This window comes from Thunnus thynnus, chromosome 2, assembly GCF_963924715.1.
Source record: "Thunnus thynnus chromosome 2, fThuThy2.1, whole genome shotgun sequence".
Taxonomy (NCBI): domain Eukaryota; kingdom Metazoa; phylum Chordata; class Actinopteri; order Scombriformes; family Scombridae; genus Thunnus; species Thunnus thynnus.
Genome location: NC_089518.1, coordinates 28,410,948 through 28,426,658, shown reverse-complemented (window position 1 = coordinate 28,426,658; position 15,711 = coordinate 28,410,948). Strand labels below are relative to the sequence as shown.

The following is a 15,711-nucleotide window of genomic DNA, read 5'->3' as shown; positions in this document are numbered from 1 at the left end:
TTTTCCATTTTCCAGACAAAAAAGCACTTAATTTATAAAGAGAATGAATGGCCTTTAATATTTTCTCAACTTAAAGCCTTAATATGTAGCATATGTACAGTACAGTTCCTCTGCTGAGTCTTTTTACCTTCCTGGTTACACACCTGCTTGTGATGAAAGGTTTCATACGGTAGAGTAAATAACCTGAGTAATGAGCAATACAAGGGATGTATTCAAGGTTTTTGATCTCAAAGCAAGATAATATAGAAACCATTAGAAGGCTGTGGCTCTGATATGGTGGTTTAATTGGTATTATTTATGTGCGGGTGGTAAATATGTAGAAACTATCAGCAAGGGCAAGGAGCAATGGCTTCATAAACAACCTTCAGGGTCAGAGTCAAGGTTTAGACATCCCCTCCTCCATCTTCAGTTAACTACTCCATATATCACATAAAGGAGAAAGAAAGCTGGTTTTTAAATCGGGCTTCTTGTTCTTGACAAAAAGTATGATTTTTTTTTTAAATTTACAGAGATTGTAAACTGTCCACTTTCTCAGGCCTGATGTTTAGTCTGTCCACACATCATCTCTGGCAGTTACATCACAAAAACATCCCCCAAATTGTAGGAGAATGTGGCGCTAAAAACATGATGATACACATAAGTTGTCATTTTACTACGTCGTCGTCCCGTTTACACCAAAAGACAGAATGCGAAGAATGCAGCAAAAATATGTTGATGGGTACATGTTTGCATTAAGTTATGTATGTTCAACTGCGCTCTTCTTTTAACTGTGAGCTGCTGCATGTAAACACTGGTCAGTCTGAGGGATATACTTAGTACTGCTCACAGCGGTAATTGCAGAGGGGAGAAAGCCAGCAATGCTAACAGTCTGTGGTCTGTGTAACGAAGAAAGTAAAATAGCAGCTTCAAGATTAATCTGAATGCAAAGATATTAGTTCATTGCAATTAAAAACCTACATAAGAAAATATGACAGGAGGGGGAGAAATGACTGTATAGTTGTTTATTTTCACTAATGGACAGTGTACAGAGTATGCCGTGCTGCACTAATAAAATCATCACTTGTTTTATAATAAATAAACACACAAACACAGACACAGACAGGGGGAGAGAAAGAGAAAGTCACAGCTTTCCACAAAGAAAAGACATTTTCTGGTACAATTGTCCTCTTCTTAAACCAGCAGTATGAAAGATGTAGGAAGGCATAAAATGAGCCTGTTGTTTAAGTCAAGAATGTAACACTGTAGTTAATCTGGTGTTTCTTCTAAAGAAAACACATAGACAGAGAGAGAGAGGAGAAAGAAGTGCCGGTCAGAGGGCAGACACGTATCTTTCCAAGAAGCTCAGGGGAGTGCTGGGAGGAGGTTCAGTTAATTAATAAAATGGGAGTAACATGGCTGCCTGCGATGGTTATATTGGATGATACTTTGCTGATAAAACTCCCTTGTCAAGGTAACAGGATTTCTCAGCAGGGAGTGAGAGAAAACATAGTTATGAGGAAATTCCTTGTCTTGGACACAGAGGACATAGAGAACCACACTGAAATTCTCTTAAATGGCTCTTTCCTCTCCAACAATATTAGCTCTAAACAGATGGGATATATTTTAGATATGAGTCACTTTAAACTACTAAAACAATCAGTGACTGACCATCAGAAGGGGCAGACATGAAAGAGGGACCTTAATGCACAAAGACACAAATCTAAGCACCTGAGAATCAACTGATCATACCTGATATTTGACTTGACTTGCTGGTAAAATGTTTTAGATGAGAAGAAATCTTAATGAGGACAAAACTGTAAGACACAAATATTTTTGACTCAGGGATTCTAGCAATGGGTACAATTTGGATGGACCAGTTTTTTAGCATCTCCAACCCACTGGTGATTTAGGACCCTTTGGATTGGGGCTTAAACTGGGTGCAGCAACTGCTGTTTGGTGTTAAACTGTTGGATACAAAAAAGTGTAGCTATATAGACACAAATGCATTACACATAACAATCAAAAGTAGAAAATGTATAAAGCAAAATAATATATTTATATATTTATACATTATGCATTATCAAATGCACTTGCATTGATGGAGGTAGATAGCAAAGATTCAGAGGTAAAAAGGCATATAGATGTTGCTGTGCTTTGGAGGAGAAAAAGTACATAACGTGGCTGTAAATTCTGAAGTTAAATGCAAGAATTTCTGTGTGCTTATTAATAGTGTATACAGTACTGAGTATGAGGTGAAAGGAAAAAGTGGCAGGATGCTGCTGATCTCCTTGAGTTACCCATCCAGTAATTTGGATCGGAAGGGTCTGACTTGGCTGGCAGTTTAGCAGGAGTTGTTGAGGGCAATCTCGTCCCTGCATACAGATATCTGGTGGTTGTGTGGCGGCTCACACAAAGAGCACAGAGTAGGGAGGACATCGGCAGCCTTCAGAAGAAGACTCCCGCACCCAGGAACCATGACAGCCCGGGACTGAAGCTGCTGCCCAGAACGTTCTAGGAAATAAAGGACTATATCAGACATGTAACAATTTCAGTGTGAGAAAAATGTTTTTTTGTTGGCATTATCTATGAAAAGAATGACATCAGGGTATATATATTATTTACAGCATTTACAGGGCTTAAAGGGACACCTCAGTTTTTTAGGAACGTTACAATTTTTCCTACCTACAGTGTCAAAAAACCAATTGAGGTAATAAACTGTTACACTTAACCAAAACCTGATGAATAGTCGAACTAAATGTAATGTTGTCACGTGTATGAATTTGCTGGCTTCCAAATGAATAAATAATAAGTAAGTAATGGAGAAGATGTTTCCCTTTAAGAGCAGCAGCTACTTAATCCAATAGACATTAATTAATTGAACTTAACTAAGTCATTATCAACCTTTATGGAAGAAGTCAAATGAAGCAGAATAATTGCTAATTCTCCATCCCTACCAAGCTTTTTTTCCAGCCAGTCTGCAGATTCAAAGCTACACAGGTCTCAGCAGTGTAATGGATGAAAATAACTTGACTTTTCTTTCATTTGTCTGGATTACCTGGTGCTCTCCAGGCCGTCTCCTCCACAGCGGTCTGATTTTGACATGGCATCACTCTGACACTCTGCACAGACCAGCCTTTCTCTCACCAATTGAGCACTCCACAGTTTGAGCTTACACGCTGCACTGGCCTGTTTCATCCGCAGGTACACACAGTAACTGCAAGCACAGAGGAAAGAAAGAGAGAGAAAAGAGTTGATGGCTACAGCTGCTTAAAATTTGACATTTTCAGTTTCACTTATATTTGATCCATCAATCTGGCAAACATGGACACAAGCACACGTGTTTGAACTTAGAAACCTAAAAGTAATTTTGTGAGAGCTAAGCAGGGTGCTGCTCACACAACTCTGTAGCTGAGAGCTCAACATCTAATGCCCTGACCTTTGAATTAAGCTTTGGACTGTTCCTGAAAATCCTGGCAAATGGAAAATGGGCTAGGTAGGTTTAAACACTCCAAAAAAAGACATCCTTTCAAGAGGAGGTTCAAAAGTTAAAGAGATCCAACTTGGCTTGATTGATGAAAGCCAAGTGACAATCCAGCCCAGCAGTCTGTGCTTCATCATGACTATAACCAGACATAAGACGAATCAAACTTCCTGATAATAGGTTTGCTTCATTTGAAGATGATCCAGCAGTGTCACGGTCACCTGCGGTATCCTAATATCAACACGTCTCAGTCTGTGCACTGGAAACAATAATAAAGTCTTGTTTTCCTGCTCATTGTGTTCTCTGGCAGGCATCTTTGAACTTCTGCACTATTTATTATGTCTCTGATTCAGTCAGCTGTGACAAAACATCATCCCCACTGGGGTGTTTTGTCAAAGAATGCATGACGTTTCTTTTTTTTTTCCTCAGAGTGATTCCTGAAGACTTTCTCAGTAACATGCAATATAATTATTCAGGTCTGATTTGGAGTGTTTGTTGAGTGAATAAGCAAGGTAAAGAGTAGAGCAATGTGAAGAAAAGCTTTAGCAGAATCTCTTACAAAAGGCTTGAGCTTATTCATGCCGCTGAATTTAACCTAAAAGATGTCACTTACTGTTTATACCACTAAAAATGCTGTGTCAGAACAATACTGTACAATACAACGTCCTAATTATTAGCTAAAGATATTAACAAAACTCTTACCAGTAAAGTAAGAGCAGTGTGATAGCTCCTGGCAATTCCGTATCTTCATGAAATATTACTCGTTCAGATCATTTCACAGAGATAACTTAAGACCCAAAGACAACTACTGATCATCATTCATGTCATTTCAACTCCTCATTTCCTGATTCAATCACCATGACAACACGAGGGAACTTTCACTGCACAGGATGTCTGTGTGAAATCTCCCTAAATCTGTGTCATCCGTGAATGGCTCACATTTATGAGTAATGTACTTCCAATCCCCTGATGTTCTGCATTCTAACTCAAAACAAGAGTATCCGATGTCAATTTTAATCAGTGTGAAAGGCTGTGGGCCTGTCAGGAAACCAGCCACGATTTTATTCCCTCATCTCTAATTTTTCATAGTTCTGAGAACATCTGCAATCAGCTCAGATCAAAGATGACATCTATGCTGGTCGGGTGTACTTGTTACATGGATTATGGTTGTCTTATCAGTAAAGGTCAGCTCGTGGTGCAAATATTCAAAGATGGCACTCTGTTTCACAGTCAAAGCAATTTCAAGGCTCTGTGTTCGATGGTGACCTTGGCCTTAGTCTGTATTCTCTAATCTTTTGGAGCACAAAGTTGATCTTAAAGTGACCTTTGGAACTAAGTCAAATTGAGAAAAAACTGATACCAGCTACACACTCTGGAGTAAAATCCAGCTGTATTAGAGAAGTTGAAATGCAGCCTTGGAGCTTGGAGCTGGAACTAAGTAAATTTATGCCAGAATGTGTTAGCTCACATCTGAACATTTTGTCATATAAAATGATTGCTGGCAAGAAAACAAAGCATATTGTTGGTTATAATTATGAGTGATAGTTGTGCTTCGAACTCTACAATCAGATATGTTTCTGAAACATTCACACAACATGCATAGATTGCATTTTTGACATGAAACTCCTCAGTTGCTGAAAAAAAAAACCCTCCGTGCAAGACATACAGTCATTCAGCACCTTAAACAGTTCAGCTATAATTACCCCACTCCCTGCATCAATTGCACATGAAAGCCAGCGCCACAGTGAAAAACAAAGTGGGCTGAGTGTGTCAGCAGTGAGCAGTCCTGTGTGTCTGTTTGCAGTCTGATAATAGTGGCTTTACCTGGCCTTCTCCTCCTTCATCAGCATGTGTGGTCGCCTCCAAGGGTCCTTGAAGTTCCTCTTGAAAGAATCAGGAAGGATCTTTGCCACCTCTGCAAATCAAAATTGTGCAGGTAAAAAAAACGTGGACATAGAAAAAAAAATAACCATGACAAATTAGTCTACTGTGTCCACTGAAGAGCATCTTTTCAAATTGCACAACAGTCAGTGGGAGTATAGAGTTAACATGTCCTAGAACAGCTCATCCCTTTATATGACTCGAAATGACTCAATGAATCAAAACAAAGTGATGTTTCCTTTGGAGGTCTTCTTGGAAAAGTGTTTATCTGTGTTGTGGTGCTTTGTTACTGGAAAAGTGATGCAACAGTTAATAGCATAACTGAGGTGTTTGAAATACTACAGCTGGATATAAGACCTCAGAACAGATGTGCGCAAATGTGTTGCTTAAAGTAAAACTGTTCACCAGAGTAACCCCAGAGAATACTGAAACACCTACTTAATATGTAACAGTGTTCTCTGAGCAGGCCTGCGTGCATCCACAAAAACATGCATGTAGGGGCATGAAGAAAAGGTCATGTTCTCACCTTTCGCAGTGCTGCATATTGCGTTGTTTCCAAAGCATCCTCGACGCTGTTTGAGGTCAGGACAGGGCGTACCTCCGTTTCTTGGAGGAACAGACACTTGGCGGCTCCTTTCGGTGCTGCCGACCCCACACGGAGACGTGCATGATGACCAGGGACCCCATGATCCCACCACACAGTCAATGGCTGCTAGGGAATCAGGGAGATACAGAGATCAGCTGAAGGTTTTAAATAATAAAACTTTAGATCCAAAGATAGAGTAAAAGTCATGAAATAGAAATGATGTTTTAGGTGGTTTTACAGGTTTTCTCAGGGAAGGTCAAATACATTTTGGGAAGGTAAGTTTCAGTTCAGGAAGATTTAAAAGCATGAAAGCAGAAGAGAAAGAACATTTTTTATGAGAAGCTTTTTCCAGCTCTCCTAGCATGACAAGTGGCCTTATTTTGAAAAAAGAATTGATCTTTACCCCAGAAATAGCTGTTAACTTTCCGCTAATCTGTGCTGTCATGTCGAACTGCATGACTGAAAGTGTGAGCCGCAACACACACCCAGTTAAAGACTTACACAGTATTGAACTGCTGAACATTTACTCAGGTAAGTGGGTGGCAAACGAGTGACATGGGTCATTACCATCTACTAATGTCAGATCAGCAAACGCCAGACTCAGGAAGTCTGTGACCTAGGTCAAATGTGTCGGGCAATTTAAATAAAAGGCTAATTTTGCATCCTGTTCTCTCTGGTTTCCCTTTGCCCCACACTCACGCACAGCAGCAAACACGACACACCACATACACACACAGGAGCAGCAGCAATCAGGCGTCCCATTCAGTAGGCTGATTTAGCCAATTACATCAGGCTAAGAGGAAGCTGTATTAGTTAGATGGCTGCTCTGATCAAAGCCAGGAGTCTCCAGCAGTAATCAAGCCTTGTCTAACACAGAGATTTAATAGCTGCAGACATTTATCAGCCCCGTTTTAGGGAGGAAGTGCACACTTCATAAACATATGAACAAAGGAGAGAGGCAGAAAATAATCTCAAACACTTACAAATTAACAAAATCAAAAATACACATTTACGCAAGGATACTTTTTTCATAAAGCTTGTTATATATGGTGTGGAGCTTCTGATTTTTTTCAGTGTAGACAATAGCACAATAAGAGCAGGTGCACACAGCTTGAAGCTCTTAGAAGTTCTTGGTGAAATTATAGGGAGGGAGAGGATAAATATACCATAACTGAATCTAATCCTCCCTTGCCATCTAATCTATCTCGCTCTGTCTTTATAATACACACTCACCCCACAGCACAATGCTGCAAGTCAATACGTATGTGTGTGTGAACAGGAGAAAGAGAGAGAGAGAGCTTTCAAGGTGCCGCCTGTTCTGTTCATTCCCATGGTCCTGTTGGGGTTTTGGAGGGGGGGTGGCTGTCTCAGTGACACAGCCGATCCACAAAGCCACTGTGGAATCTCTGCATTCCTGCACATTAGTGCTGCCCACCTGACACCCGCCTTTCCCAGATCACCACACACACACGCACACACACACACACATACACACACATACACACACATCGAAAACAATTTTTGTCAGATAAACCCACCCACTTGGGCTTGTTCCATTTTCAGTCATCACTCTAAAACACACAGACATGAACTTTTTTCCAAAGAATTCTAAAGGGAGTAATCGAACCAGACACCACAACCCTTTCAACTTCCTGCTCATGCCTCCTCCTCCTCCTCCTCATATCCTTACTCTTGTCTCCTCGCCTTTCCTTCCCTCTTCTACATCCTCTGACGATCACAGGCCCATTTTTTATTTTGCTGTTAAAAGGGGAAAACATGAGCTACGTGGGCAGTTGAGGTCTTTACTGCAGAGGGTGTGTGATGAAACCGATAGGGTCGGCGGGTTCCCGCACCCAAGGGGGAACAGAACTATTACCCCCCTGATGAACACCGACATACACACAAACAGGACTAAAGCCATGTCTGGAAGTCTCAGCTCACCGGCCCCCTGAGCCACCAGAGGTCAGAAGGTAATTACCAAACTGTGGTGGTCCCCCCACTCTGTTTCTGGTACCACCAGTGTGACAGTCCCACCACCCACATGATAACCCTGCTGACAGTCTGACACAGCCTGACCCTCAGAGCTTACAGCCACTGGTGTCCCCTGTCCCCATTGTTGACAAGAAAGTCCCCAGTTGGAAAGCGTGCCACCACTTCTGACCCCTGACCCCAATACAGGAAACAACTGGTCGTCGTTGTCAGCATGTTCAGCGTTTTGTCTTTTCAAACAGCTGATATTCTTTCAAAGTTTTTTCAAGTAAGTTTCCCCTCAAAGGAAACTTGTGGAATTAACCAGAAACAATGTTTTATCTGCAAACTTTAGTTGTGTATTTTCTAATGTTTTGTGACCTTTGAAACTGGAAACTGGAAAAATAAATTTAAAAAATACCAGCCACAAAACATGCAAAAGTTAAAGCATGTAAGCTGTATGGAGGAAGATTAAAACTGTGCTCGCTATAGTTAAAATCAGCTTTTGTTAAGAAATAATTGAGAGTATAATTGAGAGTAATATGAGCTTTTTGGAGGGATTTTATGGTAGTATGGCTAATTCTCCTGGCAGTTGGCAGAGCTTCAGACAAATGCCATTAAATGAACCCAATGTCTGAATGTGTATCCAACATCAGCACTTTTATCTCCTGACTTGTCAGCCAATCTCCAGTCACACTTGTTACAGGGAGATAATAGCGCACTATCTGTCTTTTCAGATTGGCTTTCCTTTGCTTTTTCTTTCTCTCTCCCTGAATTCTGCTTCCATTTTAGGGTTTCACAACAAAAGAGTTATCAGACCTGCCCTGCCAATTTGCTTTATCTTCTTCTCACTTTGTCCCGTGCCCTCCCTTGTTCTTTCTCCCCATCTGTCTCCTTTTTTTAAGTCCTCTTTTTCACTCTCCCACCCCCTCTCTTCGCCCCCCCACACTGCCTCCCCCTCTCTGATGGGACCCAGATGTCCAGCTGCTCTGGAGGACCATTGCACCTCCACAGTCACCCTCTCTCCCATGTAGAGAGCTGGGCCTCGGCCCCATCAGACAAGCATTATAATGTTGGGCAACACAAGGGAGAACTATAAGCCTGTTAATAGGGTGAAGGACACGGCACTAAACCCTAATAACAGGATAACACAGAAATGTTTCCTGTAGACACCTTGAAAAGAGGAACCAAATAAACCAACTAATTCAAAGAATTCATTACAAACACAGCTGTAACAGATTTTCAGTTGAAATTGTGAAATTGTTGTGTATTTGCATTGGATGGCCTCCAAACACTTTGTCATACCATAATGATAATAACTCAAGACATTATACACAAACACGTAAGAGATGGCTCCACTCCTTACCAGCAAGGAAACAACAACCAAGAAAAAGGAAGCAAAAAGAGAAAATAAGTGGAATAGAAAAAATACTCTTGTTCAGAGTAAATAACATCTCAGGAATGAGCATTGTGGTGTTGGCTTTTCTCCCTCATATTGCTTAAGGTTCTGGATAAAAAACAATTTGAAGAATGCAAAGGAAAATACACACAGCCACCCTGGGTTTGAACTTTGTCTGATGAACAACTTTTCAGTTGAGACGTTGCAAAAATCTCACAAAAACACATTAACAGACTTAAAATGTCTTTTGGGAGTAATCCTAAACTGCGCTGTTCGACATAAATAAAGCAGTGTTTTGGAAAGAGATGTTGCTGTTGAATTTTTAATAAACAAAATTTTATTCACCTCCATTGTGAGGGAATGGAGGTTGAAATGTCAGAAAAAGATATCTGAAAAATCTGGGAAAATAAACCCAAAACTAACTGCATGACTAGACACCACTAAGTGAGATAACACGTGCTCGTAATTTGGGTAAATCTGCACTTAACATTGAACAAACAATACAATGTTGGTGTTTTCTGCTCATGAGGAGGCCAGATGATGGATGTCAAATTTGCAATCAGAAGTGTCTATTGTGGAGTGCGTGCAGGAGAAACTGGACTGTTGGTACCAGAATTTACAACAGCTGGCCTGTTTCAGCCTAAAAATATTCACTACTCACTGAGGTCAAAGGAAGAACACGTGGGAAGTAAAACAGAAAAAAAAGGGAGTGAACGTAAGTGGAAAGAAGCAAACATCATGGCATGACAACATACAGTGCCCTAGAGGAAAGGAAGACAAGCAGAAGTGCCTGCCGGAGAGACAGAGGAATGGTGAGCAAACCTCTGGTGTCTTCCTGCTGAAGTGAGAACTACCAGATGCCATAGAAGGAGAGGAGAGGAGCTGCCCCCTCCATCCTCCCGCAGACCAGTTTGATCTCTAGAGTCTATGATGAAGAATGAGCAATTAAAGGCCTACTGTACAGCAGAGGTGGAAATTATGTGATGTACCAAAAGTACTCCTACAACAGGAAACAACTCCCTACTTGTATTTTGAACTCATTGGTGTATCCACTTTTCTTTAGAAGGCCTCCACCTCTTCAGATTTAGGCAGCTATTTTCTGCATTTCCCAGAATGTCTGTTAACAACTCTTAGAGCCCTGTAAAAATAGCACTGCACAGTGGAGAAAGTGAAAGTTTATCCAGTCAAAAAATAACTCTTATGTCTTATAGAAGAGGCTGCATTGGCACTGCACTGAATTCTAATATACTGTCTCTGCAGAAGTATGCATCTTCTTCTCTGCCTCTTCTTTGATGCATCTCTCTGTATTTTTAGAAATACGCTCTCTTTGTACAGAACTGACTCTAAAAATAGAAGCTTGTCGTTGCTTAGTTGGAAAAACTTTCTGCAGCCGAACTGGAAATAAACTGATGACGTTTAAACATCTTGTGTCCATTTATTAGAAAGATAAAAATGCACCGCAGAACACTTAGCCTTTCCAGGCCAGGCAGAAATACTTGTGATCTTAATTTAGTAGTTTTCCAGCTATGAGTCTGGAAAACATCCAATAAGAATCAACCTCAGCAGCTGGAAATCAGACCAATCTGCAAATTATGCAGATGTTATAGGTAGTTTAGATGGTGCAGATGACAAAAAGCCCTTTTTGAGTTATTTAGATTTTTGAGTGAGTGCCAATTTGCTGCCTATCAACTTTCATAACCTTGAGAACAGCTGTTCAGACTGGACTTTGTAGACCTAAACATAAACATGACTGTAAAAGACTCAAATGTATTATTTTCACAGATTATTAAGGTGAAGTTAGCTTTTTCCGGCAACTCCATCTTTTTTTCCAGTTTGACAACTTGAAGATAAACCCAAGAACAGCCCAGTGAGTGGTACATTCTGCCAGTCTGGTGCAGAAAGAGACCAGTATATTGCCAGAAATGCATGACACATCTTATTAAGTTATTCTACTGTAAAGTGGATTTTATTCCCTTTTAAAGATTCCACCACTGACTCTACTTGACTTGTAGCCCTTAACAGAGCAATACAATCTGACATGTGCCATTACTCATCTGTTGCTATGAAATAGTAGGTGTACAGAAGGATCATCCAAACTGTTTACATAACACATGCATTCCTGCCAGATACTTCATTTGAGCGACATCTCTGGAGAGAGTGGTATCACACTCTGAAGAGCTATAAGTGTTTGTGTCTAAGTGGTGCAAACAGTCTCTCTGTCGCTCTTTGTCTCCCCTGATGTCACCCCCTCTGAGCCCTTTGCTCGGCCACAGCTGACACAGGTTAATTACAGACTGTGAAAGACAGTACACAGACAGACTCCTTGATGCGTTCCAGGATCAGAATCAGAATCAGATAGAGTCTGAGTCTGATGTGGGTAAGAAAAACATCAGGGGCTTTGATGGAGCTGAGACAAGCTGCAAGCTGCATGCTGTGTTTATACTGTAAAGATGCTCAGGTTGCAGAGAGGGGGAAGTCAGTGTTTTTCTCAGCATCACTAAACACTCATTGATCCGTACAGGGGTTCAAAGGGTATGGCCAAGTTCATCTCTCCCCATCAAGACTGCAGAACCATAAAAACACAAGACACAATATTCAGCAGACATGTCTTGATTTACAGTTATTCTGTACAGTAACTTCATTCATCTGGGGAAGATTGTTTAATCTAACACACCTGCATCACACCATCATGTGGTCCCAAACAGAGATCTGCTTTATTCTGTTCTGTGTCACATTCGGATTGACCCGCCAGACAGACACATGAAGTCTACGGTGCTAAAATCCTCATCTGACACGTGAGTGAACCACTGCACATGGCAGCCGTTAGCTGACCTCCAAGGGACCAGCTGCTGTTAAACAGTGCAGTGATGACTCAATGCTGGCTGAGGTCCTGTGCTTTCTCTGTTCATTTTCAGCTTGGCAGACACATGGGATGGATCAAGTGATACCTAGAATCCACTCTAGCTGGTTGCGAGATGATAACTGCTGTCTCTACATGCCTCTGACTAATTGATGGATAGAAATACAAATTACTGTAGAGTTTGCAATATTTCTTCCAGGTTTTAGTTGCCTGTAGCCACACCTCTGCTGTTAGCAACATTGCAATGCGTGTTCATTTATAATTTAAGAGCCTCACTGCAAGAAACATCTTTTTCCAGGCAGAATCTGCCCTCTAATACCCTGATGAGAAGAGCTTGTCAGTACAAAAGTACAAACTGAAATTCTACAATTTCTGCACAGATTTGACAGCATTTAAAGGGCCATACAGGTGTTTTTGCATGTTTTAGCCCATTTACTACAAATTGTATATTATTTACATTACAACTAAACATTTTCACACTTTAACATAGTCTAATGCAATTAAATTTGTACCAGAAAGGTCCGCACTAAAAAACAATAACACCACACTGATCAAAATAAAGGCAGGCATGAGGATGCCTGAGATGGATCATGCAAGTTTAAAGACTGTTTTACCTAAAATGAAAGGATACCCAAGTTGTAAAACTGCATTCAAACTTCAATCTAATAAAGTTATATGCTTTTAAGAAAAGATTAGCAGTAAAAGTAGAACGAAACTGGTTTAAATGTGCAAAGACACAACTAGTATGAAGATGAGTGCAGTGAGTATGTTGTGGTGACACAGTGATTAACAATTGGTTCAGGTATCTTTGCTGTAAACACAGTGAAGTAATAAAGTGTACTAGTGCTTCCATCACAGTACTTTTGTACACACTTTAAAGTAACTGACTAATATCCGGATGAGCCAGCCTGTTTACATCACTGCACAGATACCACACTCAAACACAGGTTCACTATGTATAAACTGAATGTGCCTAAATAGAGGGATCACTGCAGTGTTTAAGTGCTCTTTGAATGTCCCTGTAGGTGCTTGTTAGTGTGCACTTAAGACAAGGATCCCACTCTGAGTGCATTCACACATAGATAATCGGTCCACATGAACTTAAGATGTTTCAACATGAGAGCTGCCTCAGTTACAGGTTGGAGTGTTTCCTGTCTGTCACTTCTCAGAGACAGCTCTACTATAATCCTAACCATCTTTGGCAGTCTGTTCCCATGGTGCCCATTCCCTCATTTGTCCATATATAGCATTGGCCAGGATCATGAGAGGAGCTTTTAGACGGTTACCCAAACTCACATTTTAAGGATTTTGTGGATTTGATGACCTTGATATCTTGATTCAAAGAGTATTTATTCCCTGCATTAACTTGTTGTTGTCTTCACTGTCCAACCACTTCATGTCCACTTTGTGCATTTTAAAGCTTTGATGTGAAGGCCAAGGGTCAAACCTACAAACTAAAACACACAAACACACACAACCTGCCGTTGGAAAATACACTATAGACTGGAGATACCCTCCCAGCAACCCCCTACATATAACCTCTAGCTCTTAACTTAAAACAAACAACCATAATGGGCGCAATAGACACAGCTATGTGTAGTATGTCTCACTGTCTCCGTGTCACCTCAATGCCAGCCACCCCTGGCTCAAACTGGACAAGGATGAACAACAGGAGGTCACTGGAAAGGACAGAGCTGGAATAAACAAAACAGCCTCAAGGGGTCATGAAAAAAAAATTAAAATCTGAAGTTATTAGATGTCAAATTTCATTGACCAGGACGGAACAAGCAACTCACCAGATATTTGGCACACACGCTGATAATCCTCGCAGCAATCTCCAGTTTTCTGACAGTAGGTATCACAGTAGCACACTGTTTTTCTCTTGGTGTATTCAAAACATTCGTTGTTTCGGCCGGTGCAGCAGTTTGGGTTGTCCCTCTCCCTGCAGCCCGCTTCAGCCTGTGGAACAATCACCCCGCAGAAAAACGCTAAATATCCAAAAACGACAAACCCAAGACGCGCTGAGCTCCATCCATGCGCTCCCATGACGGAAACTTTTCTGTGTTCACTTGTTCCACACGCACACCCTCTCCGGTGATGTATGCTTCACTCTGGATGGCGCTTAAAACTGAAATAGGTATATATACTGTATTTTTTTAAAAGAAACTGATGGTATTATCTATATAAATTCCAAGTGCAACATTGTCCTTCCCGTGAAGAAAATTGGATCTCTTCTGCCTTGACACCTACATAAAGCACTGATGCGTAAAAGTGGAGCCTGTTTGTGCGCACCAGCTCTCCTCTATCCGCTTGTCGGACACCGCCCCTTTGAGCTACTGTTGGTTATTAGGAAAGACTTACAGTACCAACCTCTCTCTCTCTCTCTCTCTCTCTCTCTCTCTCTCTCTCTCTCTCTCTCTCTCTCTCTCTCTCTCTCTCTCTCTCTCTCTCTCTCTGTCTTTCTCTCTCTCTCTCTCTCTCTTGTTTGCGCAAGATGTAACTCAACACATGAGTGGCATTACAGAATGTGTATTATTCTCTTCAAAGGTGTTGGACCACCGCTGCTGCCAAGATACAAGTACGATGCAAAACAAAAGCCAGTTCATTTTTTGGGGAAAGGCTGCCAAAGCACATAAAATAAGCCCTAATGGGAGCATTTATAGTGACTTGCTCCGTTGCACCAAAAACTGGATCCAAAAACATGTAAAGTAACCCGAAATATCCACCCTCAAGTGAAAACAAAAAACAATATCCGACGTGTTTTCCAACACAGTATCTGTAAACAACGCATGAAAAGTATCTTAAACGGCTCAGATAACTTTAGTTTCCGATCAAAAAATCTAATTCAGCACCACGGACAGCGGCGCAGCCACTTTATATCCAATCAGTAAATAAAAAAAGAAGTTTACATGAAAATAAGATTCATGCAGCAGCTGATGCGGAAGGTGACGAGGTCCCTTTGAGCAGCAGCAACAAAATGATCTCCACTCACCCCATAGAACTAAGAGCATCCATCCTATTGAGAGAAAGACCAGAGAACAATAATATTACTCACCCTTCACTGGTTCTGAGTGAATGGAGACTGGGGGAGAAGCAGAGCAAAGGGCGGATACTGTAAAAGCGCAGAAAAGCGAAAAAGACAAAAGAAAATCTGCATTGTTGTAGGGAAAGTCAAATTCCCTACTTTGCTTAAGGCAGCAATATTACAGAGTAGGGGGAAATTAAAAGTAAATCACCTGCTTCACATTGAGTTTCAAGTAGTAGTATTAGAAGAAAAATGTAAAGTAAATCAGTCAGAGGTGACAATTTAAAGGACAGGTTCACAGTTTTTTCAAGTCTGTCTTAAAACAACGGTCAGGTGCCCAAATGAACATTGAAACAGTTTTTTTCTTGCTGTCATCGCTCTTCATGTTCATACTGACCATTAGAAGATCTTCTTCAAATGCATTTACTATGTAAGTGATGGGGGACAAAATCCACAGTCCTCATTTTCTTCAAAAATACACTTAAAAGTTTAGTCTAAAGCTAATATGAGTCTTCAGCCATCTGAGTTAGTC

The 15,711-nt window shown here is 40.9% G+C and overlaps 1 protein-coding gene across 2 annotated transcripts; it reads right to left on the bottom strand.

The window, feature by feature from the left end:
* Positions 1 to 986: 986 nt before the first annotated feature.
* Positions 987 to 14,489, bottom strand: si:dkey-178e17.3 (somatomedin-B and thrombospondin type-1 domain-containing protein). 2 transcript variants are annotated; one of them, XM_067614635.1, is made up of 5 exons: positions 13,951 to 14,489; positions 5,868 to 6,053; positions 5,285 to 5,375; positions 3,035 to 3,193; positions 987 to 2,490 (listed from the first exon to the last, which is right to left on the bottom strand). In XM_067614635.1, the coding sequence occupies exons 1-5, from the start codon at positions 14,198 to 14,200 to the stop codon at positions 2,385 to 2,387; spliced, it is 792 nt and encodes a 263-aa protein (XP_067470736.1). In that variant the 5' UTR covers positions 14,201 to 14,489; the 3' UTR covers positions 987 to 2,384. The 2 variants fall into 2 exon arrangements, with proteins under 2 accessions (XP_067470736.1, XP_067470746.1); XM_067614645.1 differs by having other exon boundaries at positions 5,868 to 6,050.
* Positions 14,490 to 15,711: the final 1,222 nt, after the last annotated feature.

Bases quoted from the DNA above. Each gene is read 5' to 3' on its own strand.
- si:dkey-178e17.3 (XM_067614635.1), bottom strand. From the start codon at position 14,200: ATGGGAGCGCATGGATGGAGCTCAGCGCGTCTTGGGTTTGTCGTTTTT. The intron at 6,054-13,950 runs GTGAGTTGCTTG...CTGATTCCCTAG, and splicing joins GCGTGTGTGCCAAATATCTG to CAGCCATTGACTGTGTGGTG. The intron at 3,194-5,284 runs GTAAAGCCACTA...CTGTGCTTGCAG, and splicing joins ATGAAGGAGGAGAAGGCCAG to TTACTGTGTGTACCTGCGGA.